At 43.3% G+C, this 16,787-nt stretch overlaps 1 protein-coding gene across 1 annotated transcript in view; it reads right to left on the bottom strand.

Moving 5' to 3' along the window:
- Window positions 1-10,782: 10,782 nt before the first annotated feature.
- Window positions 10,783-16,787, bottom strand: part of LOC310868480 (ectonucleotide pyrophosphatase/phosphodiesterase family member 7-like) — a gene marked incomplete at its 3' end in the record, with an annotated part of 12,047 nt that continues 6,042 nt past the window's right edge. Inside the window, exons 3-6 of the mRNA XM_083778937.1 lie at window positions 16,314-16,525; window positions 15,324-15,489; window positions 13,912-14,163; window positions 10,783-11,097 (exon numbers count right to left, since the gene is read on the bottom strand). Of these exons, the coding sequence (XP_083635063.1) occupies window positions 10,783-11,097; window positions 13,912-14,163; window positions 15,324-15,489; window positions 16,314-16,525 (945 nt within the window). The remainder of the gene's footprint in view (window positions 11,098-13,911; window positions 14,164-15,323; window positions 15,490-16,313; window positions 16,526-16,787) is intronic.

Below are 16,787 nucleotides of genomic sequence, written 5' to 3'. Positions count from 1 at the left end.
ACGAGCTCGTTCCTGGCGACAACACAGTGAGCCAACACCAGGATGGAAAGAAAAAACGTCGGCCTCGACATACCTTGCTTACAAGGACAAGCTTAACTTTGAGGAAAAGGAGCGTTACCTCAACAAAAAATCAAGGATATTGACGGTCTCGACCCCTATGAACACAATGACTGAACAGAGGATTCGATCTTCTACCACCACTAATGCGACTACATTTAATGCTCGTCCTTGTAAGGTATGTCGAGGCCGACGTTTTTTAACTCTCCATAATGGAGCTGACCTGATCTGACATTCCATATGTTGATCTTACCTCATCAAACCCTGTGTAATCAAGACTCGCTCCATATATGGCCAGTACAGAATTAATTCCATATGTTGATTTGACCCCTCATGCCAAAGTACAAGCGCTTGCCCAGCAGTCTGCTGTCACCCAGGCGGATATGTTGATCTAAACCCCCATTTCAAACATTTCAAACACTTCAGTTTTTTTTGGTTAGGCTGATTGGCTGAAGGGGTTGTCTGTCAACGCTATAGTCCCGAAAACAGAGTCAGACTCCATTGGCATGTATGGAAATCCAATTTCTGCAACGTGGCCAAAAAAGGCTGAAAAGTGGATAGCAAATCATAACAAATTTTTCATCGATACATATAAAGGTCAGATGTCTTGATGAATCAGAGTGAGCTTCAGGTCCTGAGGGATCCTCACGGCTCTCTACCATATTGCTGAATATAGTAAAAAAGAACGATGCCAAAACTGCCAAAAAATCCTTTAGCTTTAGGCTTGACCCCTAACAATCATAATCATGATAATGTATAATAATATTAATAATAGCCTAATAATCCACAATTCTTTTAATATTGATTTCTAAACAGCCAATTAATGTAATAGGGTTAAACATAAACAGGAGTGCAGTGGCTCAGGGATAGAGTGACCGGATGGAAAGGTTCCTAGTTCCAACCCGTGCTCACCCAGAGTTAGTGTCACAGTGTCCTTTTGCAAGACTTGCCTTGCATGGTTTCCTCCAGCATCGATGTGTGAATGTGTGTGTGTGGGAATGTAATGCACAATCTCTGTAAAGCGCCTTGGATGAAGGCGCTATATAAATGCACCATTTACCATAAAACATAGGGTTGAAAAGGGTTTGATAATGTATTAAACTGAAGCAAATTCAAATAAACAACTACACTCCACTTATAATAAGCAGACTTGGCAACAGTGTACCACACACACACACACGCACACACACACACACACACACACACACACACACACACACACACACACACACACACACACACACACACACACACACACACACACACACACAAACACACACACGCGCACACGCACACGCGCACACGCACACGCACACACCGAGAGGAGGCGGGACACGCTCTGCCATGCGTGTCCCTTCACGACTGCCGTCTTTCTTCCCCTGCCTGCCGTTTTGTTCGAGCCCCCCAACCTTGTTTCCACACAGGAGCGGAAAAAGATTTTGCACAGCCGACAGTTTCGGTTGTCGGCTGCCGACACTTTGACTTCTTCCGGGGCTTTGGGCGGTCCCGAGAGGAGACGCACACGGAAGCCTGTTTAATGGCCTGTAGTCCTCTATTTCTTGGTTGGCGAAGTGGGCGTGAGAGTGACAATTGAGTGACAAGATGTTGACACAGACAAAGGCGCATTCTAGTGTAGGCTATACGGTGCTACGTTGCTCGTTGGCTATGGAGTCATGGCTGTCTAGTCGACTGGTTAACGTACGTGCCTTTGGAACGGGGGACCCGGGTTCGCCTCCCGGCCGAGGCTACACTACTTTTGTTTTCGCCGACGACTTGCGCGACGGCCAGTTTACATCTGACGCTCTCCTCCGCGTCAGATGTAAGCTGCCGACAAGCATAAAAATGAAGTGTGTCACCCGGCGGTGAGAAGGAGAAGGAGATTTTTGATTGATTGATTTAAATATGTATTAACAGTTTGCAGAATTACAGTACATTTCAAGCACAAACTCAATACAAAGACTGTTAACTGTGAGTGGACGACCCAATTAAGCATTACACTTGTTTACAACAGGGTCCACCTTGTTCAATTCATCAAAACATTTAGAGACGTACAAATAGACACTTCTATATAGTTAAAGAACAGAACAGGAATTAATCATAAAACAGTGTTCCCTGACCGGGAATCGAACCGCGGCGGTGAGAGCGCCGAACCCTAACCACTAGACCAGCACGGAGAAGGATGATGATGATGATGATGATAAGGGCTGTGTAGGCTGAAGAGAAAGGGCTATTTTATAAAGTATAAAGTTATTTTCAATGTCATCAAGGATCAGGGTTACAGTAAATGACAATGTAATTCAGCCAGGGGTGCCATGGATGAAAAGATTACAGGGGTGATCTGAAGTAAACATGAGAACCACTGCTTTACATTTCTTCAGACGATTTTTCAATGTTTTGTTAACAATTTGGACAGAATGTTACTTCGAGGACATGGCTTCACAATTCCCTCCCAGGGGGCGTTTGACTCCGTGAAAGAAGAAAACTACACGTGAATAAACGCCCAGTAGATGGCCTGCAGGCTGCATCTGTTCCATTGGCTAGTGCCTATCACTGCCGGGTGACACATTTCATTTTTATGCTTGTCGGCAGCTTACATCTGCTGCAGAGGAGAGCGTTAGATGTAAGCTGGCCGTCGCGCAAGTCGTCGGCGGAAGTGGAGCATTTTCTCCATCCACCAGCTGTCTAAAAACCCGGTTTTTCGGGTTTCCGCTCCTGTGTGGCAGTACCCCAACGGACTCCACCACATGAACCGACACGCGCGCAAGCCGCACGCACGCCTAGCGCCTACACACACACACACACACACACACACGCACACGCACACGCACACGCACACGCACACGCACACGCACACACACACACACACACACACACACACACACACACACACACACACACACACACACTTTAATCAGATTCAGAGAGCCAAATGTATTCTAATGCAGTGGTTCTCAAAGTGGGGTTTGAGCTGAGGAACGGTACGTAGGCTATCCACATAGAAAATAGCTGATCTAAACCAGTGTTTCTCAACCTTTATTAGCCAGTTTAGCCTACTTGCATAAGTAAAGCAAGTATTGTGGTCAGCTGGACATATGCACGTATGCGTGGTAGGTATACTGGTCTGGATGTTGATGGTGACGTAATCAAGATATGTTTCAATGTCGGGTTATAATTGGCTTTTGATGGTGACGTAATTAAGATAGGTTTCAGATTACATACATACAGACATTACCTTTTATCCACCCGACATTGAAACATATCTTAATTACGTCACCATCAACATCCAGTACGTATATCGTAGCCTACATACGTCAGCCAACCACAGTATAGTAGCCTACCATACTTTCAACTTACACAAACATACGTTACCTGTTACCCAACCAATATTGAAAGTTGAAACATATCTTAATTACGTCACCATCAATATCCAGTATACCTACCACACATACCGTACATACATACGCCAGCTGGCCACAGTAGGCTATTGTACTTTCAACTTACATACATGTATGCATACGTTACCTGTTACCCAACCCATATTGAAACATATCGTAATTTATTTATTTATTTATTATTAAGAGTAAAGAGAGCCTACTGTCAGCTATCCAGCAGTCCAAATATTATTAAATTACATTTCAGAATGGTATACCTGAGGCCTACCATTGCGTGGCACATCTATGCACGGAATGTCTATGTTCACATGCTTCTGTGTGCGGCCTAGAGGGCATCTGAGCATGTGCAACACCATACCTCTTATACCATGTGTTCTTTGGGAAACCGGGCCATTACCTTTTCACCCGACATTGAAACATATCTTAATTATTATTAATAGATGTGAGAGATGGCAAAATTGCCTGGCCTTAATAATCCTATCACTAATAGTAATGATGCATCTTTTTAAAATATTACTGAAAGGTTGATAACAGAGTTACGGGACAATATAAAGCATCATATTTGAAAACAATGTTAACTAGTCAAGGAAGAACTGTGTAGCGTACAGAAGACACTCAACTTGTTTTTTATATTTGGCTTTAGGTGTTATTCGGAGAATGAATAGAGTCATGTTGAGTATCCAACCACATCAACCATATCAATCAACCATCTATCGCAATTAATTGATCGGTACAATAATGTTTCCAGCCATGGTGAGACTACATGCGGTTATCAGCTGCTGTTCGGTGGAGGCGAGAGAACACAGTGTATGAAGTGGTATGCAGAAAAGACACGGATCAAATTCAAGTCATGTACACATAAGCTAGGGCATGCCACCATTATAAAATAATATAATGGTGGCGGTCTGGCAGGAAAAATAAGTCAATGAAGTTTATAGGGTGGTTTTAAAAAAAAGTATAGTAATCACAATTTGGTAGAGTGAATATATTGCATAATGTAAATACTCCAAGTAAATATTCAGAACAGTGTATAAGCCCAAAGCACAAAGTAAATAAATGAAAAGCACATGCACTCATAAATGCTGCGCAACGGAAAACTCAAAGTCAATGAGACATTAATTCTGCCTCAACCTTGTTTAATGTTGTCTTTATTCAGATTCCCACTGGCTATATTATTTTGGCAGCTATTCTCCCTTGGGCCAGGCAGCGGGCGTACACAGCATAATTTACAGTACATTATAAGGACACACAAAGGGATATAACATATAAGTTAAAAGAAAAATAAACAAGTGAATTAATCACGACTCTAGTTCTTGGCTCACATTAGCATAAGAAATGCATTACTGCAGTCAATCAAACATGTTTACAGTATCTCATAAAGAAGGTGACTGCACAATCACAAACTTTCTGTGCTTCAAGGGACCACAATGCTAAACAGTTTGCAAGAAAAGTACAGAAATACAGACACACACACACACACACACACACACACACACACACACACACACACACACACACACACACACACACACACACACACACACACACACACACACACACACACACAAAAGGCTTATTTCCATTGAGGTCCTGTGCAGTGTATTCATTTCATTGAAAGACAGTGAGGACCAATTATAGGCTATGAACATAAGTTGAAAATGGCAGTAAAAAAAAAAAAAAAAAACATACGTTAAATGGTAAATGGTGCATTTATAGCGCCTTTATCCAAGGCGCTTTACACAGATTGTGCATTACATTCACCCATTCACAGAATCACATGCACACACATTCATACAAGATGGCGGCGGAAACCATGCAAGGCACCAAGCAGCACATCAGGAGCAGTTAGGATTCAGTGTCTTGCCGTTGTCGTTGTCTTTGTCTTTTGGGTTTGAGAACCGCTGGTCAATAGGATGCACGTCTTCATGCAGAGCTGCAGCAGCGTGAGTGTAGACATCCTCAGACTACATATACAAGCCCTGAGAGCAGTGGTGGAAAGTAATTAAAGGACCACTTCACCACTTTTCAACCTATCTTCATATAGTAGGTCCTCACTAATAAATAATCATGAAAAAATGGTGCAATTTATTTTTTACTCGGTCTGTGTCTCATAGGAGGGCTGTGTGGGCAGTTCAGAAACCGTCCTCCAGTGACATCATCGATGGGGAATGCAAGATAATAGAAACTGCAGGGTTTCTAGTCCTGAAAAGTTGCAATGCGAAAATGGAAGCCATCGTTCTCAGGATAATGAAAATCAAAACAATGTTGTAAGAAAAATCTTGTTTAAAAAAAAAAAATCTGCCTAATGATGATGTCACTGGAGGACAATTTATAAACTGCCCACTCCTCCTCCTCCACAGACTGAGTAGAAAAAAATCGTGCCATTTCATGATGATTATTACTAGTGATGACCTATTAGGGAAGTTGTATTTATACAATGCAGTTTCGGGAGAAGAGACCTCCTTCCGCTTGACCTTAACCACTCCTCCCTCCTTATCAACAACTCCTCCCTCCTTATCAAACTCACCTGCCTTTCATTATCACCCGGCCAATCCCCGGTGCAATCACCACAGTATAAATACACCTGTGATCTCTCAACCAAGTTGTTTGTTCTGCTCCACGACAGACCAAACATGGGTTGTGAGTACTGCAATTGTAGATCGGCTATTTTCACTATTCTTCAAAATCGCCATCCTCCTCCACACCAACCTCCTCCTTCCGCCTCGATTCTCTAGGAATCCAGGGGGGGGCAGTGACGGAGCAGAGACGACCAACCGCTCATTCCAAGTAGAGCAAAGATGACTGTCAGCTCCAGAGACTACGCCCCCCACCCTGAGTCTCACCCTACCTTGGGTTCCTCACTCCACCCCGCATTCATCTCATTCTGTTTCAATAAACTGTTAATCTTGAGCGAAGGTGTGGTCTCTTACTAAGTGAATATGAAGATAGGTTGAAAAGTGGTGAAGTGGTCCTTTAAGTATATTTAAGCTACTTAAGAAATGTACTTAAGTACAATTTTGAGGTATTTGTACTTACATACAACATACATTAATACCCACTTCAGCCCTATACATTTCGTCCATTTGAAAATAGCCCATCTACAAGCTCACAATGCAACACATTGTGAGCCTGTAGATATGCTATTTTCAAAATATTTTCATACATACATAATAAATATTCATATTAATATGAAAACTTGTGAAATGGATTTTCTGCATAATGAGTAGGTCTACATTTACTTTTGGTACTGTAAATGAGTGAACATTTTGATACCAATACTTTTGTACATTTTAGTATTTCTATATTGCAGCATTGTTACTTATAGTAAAACATGTGAGTACCATTTCCCACCACTGCCTGAGAGCCACGTTCACAACGTTGTTTGCTTCATGTCATCCTTCTCAGCGGGGCGCGTCAACCTTGCCAAGAAAGAAGAAAACAATGCTTCAGTTTAGAGGAAATAATAGTATTAGATATTTGGGATGTTTGGTCCTCAGGCAGAGACTCTGTGCCTTATTGATCTTCATTTTTCATAGAAGGTGCTTGTTGCTGCTTCCTGCACTATGCAATTAGGGATGAGACGGCGTGTGTGTCACTGTTTAGGTTGTTAATGGCACTCTAACTTCACTAACTGTTTAGGTCTAAGTTTGTTTAGGTTGTTAATGGCACTCTAACTTCCAGCAGCTGTCACAAAGTTTTGGGTTGGAACTAACATGAACGCATTTGTGAAGAAAGCTATTGTAAGCATTCATTTTCCAGATTGGTCCACAATTCAGCTAACTTTCCCTAACTAAATGTTCCCCTCAGAATATGGATGTTGGGGTTTAAGTGGATAAAGTGACTTGAGTACACCCACCCCTGCATGTTTCTGCTATCCCCGTTCTTGCGTATGCTGGTTGCCACGGCGACCACAAACACCAGGAAGAGGAATCCCACCACGGCTGACAGGCCGATGGAGGCGGTCTGCTGGTCGCTTCTGTCCCCCGAAACATCTGACACACACACACGCACGCACGCACGCACGCACGCACGCACGCACGCACGCACGCACACACACACACACACACACACAAACACATACATTTTTAAATACAAGCTCACAACGCAGCGCATGCGTCACATTGTGAGCTTGAAGCTCATTTTGAAAAGATCTTTATACATTTGAAAACTTTAAATGGCACAGAATGAGGACTTTTACTTTTAGTACTTGAATTCCAGGCTTTTACTTACTATATTGCAGTATTGATACTTTTACTTAAGTAAAAACGTTTTCCACCACAATTATAGCCAATGTATAAAATATGGATAAAGGGTGTAGCCGTATGATTTATGAGCATCGTGTCTTTCACAGAGTAGAGCAAGTTCAGTCAGGAAACTCATTCTAACTCATTGGGCCGCCTCAGTGCCACGTTCTCATTCGCATGATTCACTTCATCCAATTCCATCTTCATACTGGCTATTTAAACTGGAAGTTTGCACCGCTCAATCTGCCTGCTTGTTTGCTGCTGCACACACTGATACTGCGGCGCTGCTGTCTGCTTTAACATTATTTTGCTGCTCAGCTACCACCTGTCGCTTTGGGTCTGCTGTTGGGAACTACCCATAGATCCGAAGTCCCGTTAGTCCGAACATGCACTGCTCCCGTGCTTGCGGTTAGGTTTAGGTTTGCTCCCGTGCTTGCGGTTAGGTTTAGGTTAGGGTTCGAGATAGGGATAGTAATTTCGGAACAATGAACCTTCTGACTAATGACACGGCACCCTGCTGTTTAGGTACGGGGGATTCGGAGTCCCTATGGTTGGGACTGGTGCGCTTGATCTGAGTACCTAAAACACAGATCCAATTCATCGCCAAACCATAATAGATTCAATAAATAATTAAATATATATTCCAGCCATTCCTGACTGAAATGTTGTTTCTCATTCAATTACGTAATTGCAGGACATGGCCATGGCCAACGTTGGCCAGGTATTTAAGGAAGGTCTACTCTGTAATCAAGCACAGGTGTTGGTGATAGAAAGAGGCAAACCGATGTGTTGACTGTGTTCAGGTAGCCTGGGCACCATTCCATTTCGGGTTCATGAACCGGTCGGGAGCGGATGATATCGCTGCATCATGTTGTAGTATTGTTTTGTAGTCAGCAATCTTCCGGAACTTCCTTTTCCCTCAAACCGATTTGTCTCAATAAAAGCTACAGGCTACGAGAGCTTTTATTGTTACTCTTCCGGTTTGAAGGAAAAATAAGTTCCGTTTGATTTTATTGTTCCTGCCTGATGACTATACAAAACAATACTATACAACATGACGTAACGATATTATCCGCTCCAGAAAGGATCATATGGCACTTTTGGAACAGAGACCAAGCTTTAGTCCGAGGTGGAAAGCCTGGTGAGGCGAGGTTAGTGTTCACGAGGGCTAGTGTGGTCTGTATTCGTTTGACTGTTTGTTTTGCCTTATTTTAAGTGGCGTTAGCCCCTCCAGCTTTGTGTGTAATAAACACAAACATTGTGCTAAAACAAACATTGAATGCCATTGAAAATGAATGACCATTTGAGTGTTTGACAAAAGACAAAAGTGAGGACGCAAATTGTGATTGGCCGGAATGAGATTATGTATGACTATGATGATGTATGATGCAGAGTGCCCCTCACTTCACACGGGTGTGAATTTTGTATGCTAAGTGAACTCAATGGACACATTTTGGACATCTTTGAGCACGTCTAAACTTGATTCTCGGCCGTTGGCAACCATAGTGTGCTAAAAGTATAGGACTTTGATGCTACCAAGGGGTTAAAATGTATAAACCAGTTTAGCTGGAGACCCCCTGGAACACCCTCAAGGAACGCTGGTGGTGCCCAAACCACTTTGAGAACCATATTTATGCCCATACAGCTTTGTGTGAATCATAGCGATGATTTGATTGGCTGATCACCCCATAGCGATGATTTGATTGACTGAGCAAAGTACATATTTAGGATAAAAAGTGATTGCAGAAGAGTGAGGACAGTCTAAGTAATTTGACCTCCTCCCTGGCCTCTGTCTGTCTGTCAGTCAGTCAGTCAGTCAGTCAGTCAGTCTGTCTGTCTGTCTGTCTGTCTGTCTGTGTGAGGCTACGCAACAGTGACACTTCTTGGTCAACAAACGCTATGTCCGTACTGCATACTCAGACGGACACGTACGTCGTACGTACGTACATACATACGTACATACAGGGACACACATATATAGGGACACACATAGCTGTCTATAGGAGTGGCTAGCACAACTCAAAACATAAAAAGTTCAGAGATTTCTGCCTGACAGCAACGCTATGCTTGAAGTGTCAGATGATGGATGAACTGAAGTGGCAGGTAACGATTCAAGGGGCAGGTGCTAGAGTGACATACTTTCAGAGCCAGAGGTACAATGAGGAGTCATTAGCCTGATATGTTCGCTATCGAGCATTATTTTAACTTTTTTATGTTGTTTTGTACATTAATAGATACTTTGTTCCCTGACTGTCCAGCAATAGCAGCAAATTTGTATAGTATTTTTGTATAATTTATTTCCGTCACAGCCTGCTCGTCATCATTGGACATGGGCTTGTAGTTTTGTGTTAATAGAGACGGCACCGGATTTCTCCTCCCATCCACTTGCATTAAGTTGCTCTAAAGCGCATGAGGTGATTTCACTCCTTCCGGGTAGGAACAGAGTGCATTCTGGGATTGATTGGCCCAAGCACATGAACGCGCTGGCCGCTGACTATCATTGCACGTGTTCACGTATGAAACAGCGTTAACGTGTCATCATGAACGTGCACAATGATAGTCAACGGACCAGCGCGTTCATGTGTTTGGGCCAGCGCTGCAATACCAAATTCGGCCACTATGTCCATTTCGCCTCAGGGTTTCCTCCGGGTGCCGTCTCTATTAATAATATATACTCTAAGATTTTATCTCACCTGTGTAGTCAGTTCACTAATCGGTTCATCCCGTCGCTGGAAGGTTATAGGCCTACTTGTCTGTGTGTGTTTCTGGAGAACCATAGTTTATTATCTCTTTTGGTCAGTCTGTATTTATTTGGTTTTGGAGCTTGTAGATCTGCTATTTTCAAATGGCCCAAAAATATAGTGGCTAATGTATGTTTTGTTCGAATAATCACAATCTACAAAGTAACTAGTAACTAAAGTTATCAAATAATGGTAGTGTACTAAAGTACAATATTTGGATCTGGGATGTGTAGTAGAAGTATTGAAAATTGGAAGCTCTCCAGTAAAGTAAGAACTTTAAACTTGAAGACGCGTGCGAGTGTCATTTCCATCCACAAGCTGTTTAAAAACCAGGAAGAGACGCCTGCTCTAGCCGTTTTCTTGCCGCCTCTTGACGCGACAGTGTGGGTACGGGCACTGCTGCTGATGTACAATAATCTCACCGGGGGTAGGCGTGGTGGCCTCGGAGGCCAGCATGTGTCTGGTGGCGTCCAGGTGGCCGTCATTGGCCTCGGGCAGGATGCCCAGGATGTGACACATCAGGGCGTAGACGTTGACCGTCTCGAACGGCGCCACCTCCAGGCCCCGGTGGAAGGCCGGCCCCACGGCCCGGAAGAACGGCTTCATGTCCAGCTCTGCGTTGTCGAAGCCGTGCTCCCCCTTGTGGACCTGCACTGGAAAATACTGCACAGGCACGGAGAAGAAGAAGGCAGAGTCAGACCGTTTGATCCCGTTGTCCAACATGATGCTATGGCGTGCATGGGCCCCCATATGATTGGCAAACATTATGATTTTTATTATCTGCAGTCTGTCTGTACACACACACACACACACACACACACACACACACACACACACACACACACACACACACACACACACACACACGCAAATGTGAATATTATACTTAGTTACTTTCCACCCGTTCCTGATAAACAGACAGGTTTGCCTGCGGTTCCCCCACTCTGCCAGCAGAGGGAGACATTGTCCAGCTGAAGGGATGTTCCCTTTTTAATCATTATAGCTCTTGCCTCACGTTGTGAGGTTGAAAATAATGCTACTTTTGACTGCGTTTGTGCAACACTCGTGTGAGGATCAAGTAGAGCATTACATTTACAAATACATAAAGTTGAAATAAGGAGAAAGGTTAATTCTGCCCAGATTAATGGGATAGTTCAGATCTTTTGAATTTAAGTTGTATGAAATACTTGCCAACTGTATTGATTGATTGCCCGAGTCCCGTGGTGGGAGTTCTGCTCTTGTTTTGGGGGCCACGCATTAAAAATAAATTAACCCACAAAACTAACGTAATTTGTATTGTTGACCTATTTCTAAAATATTAGTGGAACTTTCGTTGATTTATTTTACCCCTCTATCACACGGAACTATGTTTTTGTGTCCATATCACTACGCCCCAGTGTCCCCCATAAAATGACCAGAACTACTTAATATTCACCAAAACCAGAGCAGGCAAAAAATTGTGAACTATCCCTTTAAAGGGCCGTTCTGTATCCCTCCATTGTGTTGCCATGTCTTGTTCAAACGACTGTCATCAAACCAGTGGAAGGAAGACATTTAACAGCAGCTAAATGAGATATTGTAAAAAAAATAAAAAAGGCATTTTCTTTAATACGTCTCCAACTATTGTCTGGCGTGTTTATTGAAACCGATAAAACTATGTTAATCACTTTAGAGCATGCACTACCTTCGAACACGGAATATTATATCATCCCGTTTTACTGCGCTCATTAATTGATAACAGCATGCAAAGCAGTGACGAATAGATGTTCTCGTAAGGCAGTATTTCCCATCCATGTTGTTCCGGGCCACCATGCAGTGTCACACATTGTGACACTGCATGCTATTCAGTTTTCGTCATCAGCAAATTATATGCATGCGCGACTGCGTGTGTGTGTGTGTGAGTGTGTGTGTGTGTGTGTGTGTGTGTGTGTGTGTGTGTGTGTGAGGTCAACAGCTTTTTTTGTTTTTTCATAGAAGTAGAAATGGAATTATCCATAGGCACCCTCAGGGGCGCAGAAAGCATTTTATAACTGGGGGGACATATTTGGGGGCTATCTGCGGACGCAAAGCACGTGTGAAAAATGTCATGAGGAGGATATCCCCCCCACTTTTGCGCATAATTACGCAGATTTTCTGCTTTTTTTTGCGGATTTCACGGCAAAACACTGCCAACAGAGCGAAAAACATGCAGCCACGGTATACATGGCTTTTATTTTGGAGGGGATAATCCCCCCTCCTCATGAAACTGAGGGGGTCGATCCCCCCCCCCCCCCCCCCCCTATCTGCGCGCCTGGGCACCCTGACCAAAAGGCCTGGGAACCACGCTGTAACCCACTTAAAGTTGTGACCGTCGGCTGTGTTCAGCTGAAACGAGAGAAGTTTCAAACTAAGTGCTGTAACGAAGTCGAGATGACATGAGCAGATAATAATAAAAAGCTCATGATGATCACGGCACGCATTTAGCCCCAGATTGACTTCTCTTGATAACCCATTTCATCAGTGGCTGCACAAGACTGATCGTTCCGCACACTATGTCACGTTCCGAGGACGCGCTCATTCTCATTTCGGTAATTTGCTCTTCCAAAAATGAAGTCACCATTTGATTGCTCTGGATATTGCGTTTGCTACATTGCACTTTTAGCTGCCAAATTGAACTGTATACTGCCGAGCGGAACGACCGTACGAGTGGAACCAAATGTGAATGTAAATTTTTAATGTTTTAAATGTTTTTCTTTTTTTTTACACACATCAGATCTGTTCTCGAAGCATCCAAGTGCTCCGTGTGTCATCAGCCACCACCCGGCAGCCCGGTAAAGCTAGATCATCCCAGTGACACGCAAATGTACTCCATTTATGTAGCCTATACTAAGATTAGATTTTGAGTTTGAGTAAAAGTACCGCAATTTAGCAAATATTTTAGTAAGTAAAAGTCTGGCGTTCATAATGTACGTGGGCAAAAGTACAAGAGTGTTGTTGACATCAAAATAAAGCAAAAATCCTGATATCTGTCAATATATAGTAAAAATCTCTCTCTCTCTCTCTCTCTCTCTCTCTCTCTCTCTTTCCTAGTGGGCCGGGGACCACCAGTGATCCTTGAAGGGATACCAGGTGGTCCCCAGCTAAATGATTGTTGTGTGTTGGTATAACCAGTTTTGGGTCTGAGATGCAAAATCCCATCACATGGTGGTCCGTGGCTCAAATGCTGAATAAATAATGGGCTTTGATATGAAGAACGTTGAAAACCACTGCCCTATACAGTACGCATGCACCCTGACATATCCCGTCTCTCTGTCTCTGTCTCTGTCTCTGTCTCTGTCTCTGTCTCTGTCTCTGTCTCTGTCTCTCTCTCTCTGTACCGTATACGCACCCCGTTGATGACATATCCCGTCTCTCTGTCTCTGTCTCTGTCTCTGTCTCTGTCTCTGTCTCTGTCTCTGTCTCTGTCTCTGTCTCTCTCTCTCTGTACCGTATACGCACCCCGTTGATGACATATCCCGGGTCGGCCCACAGCACGATGGGGAGGATGCGTTCGTGGAGGGCAAAGTGCATCCTGGCGGGCATCTCCTCCTTGCGGTAGACGTGCAGGTGGGGGTGGGCACCCTTCAGGGCGTTGTACACCTTCTCCAGCCGGCCCGGCCGTGGCAGCAGCATGCCGGACGGCCCGAAGTCCAACAGGTGGAATGAGAGGTCGCGGAACGAGAAGCCGGGGATCTTGTACAGGGTGATCTCCTGGCAGTGGTGGAGTAAGGGGTACACTCGGATATTTTACTTTAAGTAAAAGAAGTATAGCATCATATATATATATATATATATATATATTACAATAAAAGGTCTGTGTTGAAAATGTTAATGTTAAGTGCAAAAGTATAGTGGCATCAAAAGTATTGGCATCAAAATAAAAGTACCATAAATAAAAAGTACTAAAATGTTTGGAAAGCTAAAAAGCTAATCTAAAATCTAAAAAGCTCACAACGCTATTTTCAAATAGAGCTAAAGTGGCTAATGAATGTTTTGTAATGTATATTATTTGCAAAGTAGTGTATGTTAGTTTTCAGATTGTAGTGGAGTTTTAAATGTACAATAGTTGCCTCTGAGATGTAGTGGAGTAAATGTATATTGGACGATACACAAGTAAATTTAAAAAATAATACCTCAAAGTTGTATTTAAGTGTAATTGACTGTCATATTGTCCAAAACTTGATTAAAAATAAATAACGGAAAATGTTGAATCTAGATAGCTCAAAACGTGTCAGCTTGCTACTTTTGTTACTTTTGGCAATTCCTTTGACTTTTTAAATTATTATTATTAATGATTTTCTTTTCACGTGATGTTTTCATCAGTCTTAGCACACCTAGTAACTGCACCTTTCAACAGCAGAACATGATGCTGTTTTTTTTTTGTGGACATTTTCACCTATAGGCTACCACTCCTTATTGGATACATCATTAAAAGATGTAAAAAGATGGTTAAACCGAAATTCTCCTTTAAAAACACATAAATGTGTTTTTAAATTTCACTTGAAAAACAAGACAATTTCCGGTCGCCTAAAAATAGTCATCGGCTAAAGCTAATGTGATCATCGTCTATTTAAGAGACTTCAGTAGCATTAATATTTTTATTTAGTGGCCCCGGCATTGTGTGCGAGCCGCCATCTTTGGGAGGGCAAAACACAGCGAGCTAAGTGTTGCCTAGCGACCAGGAGCCCCGTTTTTTGGTAAATATGAGCGAGGAGATTATGAATTAATACAAAGCTCAAAAACACTTTAAAGACGCTCCTGGCGCCATAGGATTTCATGAAAAAAGACCTTGATTTAATCCTTGGCGTTCAATGAGTTTAATGTGGTGAAAACGGGGATCATTTGGTAGGTATAGTGAGTGAGATAGTAACCTGGACGGCACCGTTACGGTACACGCTGCTCATGCCGTGGTCGGACGTGATGATGATGTTGAGGCGGTCAGTCAGGTTGTGGCGCCCGGCCGAGGCGCGGATGTAGCCCACCGTCCGGTCCACCTGGCGCACCATGGCACGACGCTCGGGTGAGTCCGGGCCGTACCTATTCCGTATAGGAAAGTACATTCACTCAAGTAGGTTACTGGAACTTAGTACAATAATAGTATAGCCTATGTATTGTCTACTTTACTACACCTCAGAGGCAAATATTGTAGTTTTTACTCCACGTCAAATATTTGAAAACTGTAGTTGCAAGTTATTTTGTAGATCTAGACTATATATTATAAAACATACATTCACCAATTAAACCCTTTTTTATACTTAATCTATTCGAAGGTAGCCAATTTGAGACACGCTGTGCCCCGCAGCCACTTTCCTTTATGTCCCAAACCAGTGGGTCAGGAGACTCAGGACCCATTTGTGGCTCGCAGACACATTTTCATGGGTTCCTTAATTCAATGATTTATTTTCAGTAACGTCATGATGAAATTAAAGAAAAATCTAAGAAATTCGGAAAACAATCTCACAACACATCACTTTCAGGAGCAATTAGGGGTTCAGTGTCTTGCTCAAGGACACATCGACACTAACTCTGGGGGGGCCCCGGGTCGAACTGGCAACCTTGCGGTTACCATCCACTCTAACCCTGAGCCACCACCGCCGCAGATTGTAGATCTGCTATGTTTACTATATGGTTTGCACGCACACACACACACACACACACACACACACACACACACACACACACACACACACACACACACACACACACACACACACACACACACACACACACACACACACACACACACACACTTGCTTTTTGTGACAAAGAATTGCCATTATACACCAAATATCTTCGCCAAAAAAAGTATAGCTGCTGTACAAATTTCTCAGGTATAGTTGATCGATCCGTAGACAGTATACCTGTGGCCCGTGCCGTCGGGTTCTCCGAAGTACATGGACACAAAGTCCAGCTCCAGGTCTTTGAACCAGCCCATCACCTTGTCTGCGTTGGCATGCCACAGCGTCTCGTTCTTGTAGTCGTACAGCGGCGGCTCCACGTCCCTCACCATGACCACGTCGCCACGGTAACGGGAGCTAGTGCCAGGGAAGTGAAGCGAGCCGGCCTTCAGGCCCTGGGAAGGTGGAAACAAGTACTCATTTTAAAAGTATCAATACTATAATCTAGCGAAGGAATGGTTTTAATGCCATATTTTTCGTTCATCGTTCATGTGTTTGGCCCAATGCTGCTCGAAACTGTGTGTTTGTGTGCAAAACACGTGTCATCCGTGTGTTGTGTGTGTGTGTGTGTGTGTGTGTGTGCAGCAGCAGCATTACATGAACGTGATGTGACGGATGCAAGCATTACATGCTTCCTACACGTTTGGATGTGACAGA

The sequence above is a fragment of the Protomyctophum parallelum genome (genome assembly GCF_964188405.1).
Source record: "Protomyctophum parallelum genome assembly, chromosome: 13".
NCBI lineage: Eukaryota > Metazoa > Chordata > Actinopteri > Myctophiformes > Myctophidae > Protomyctophum > Protomyctophum parallelum.
This window is presented reverse-complemented; position numbering and strand designations above follow the sequence as displayed.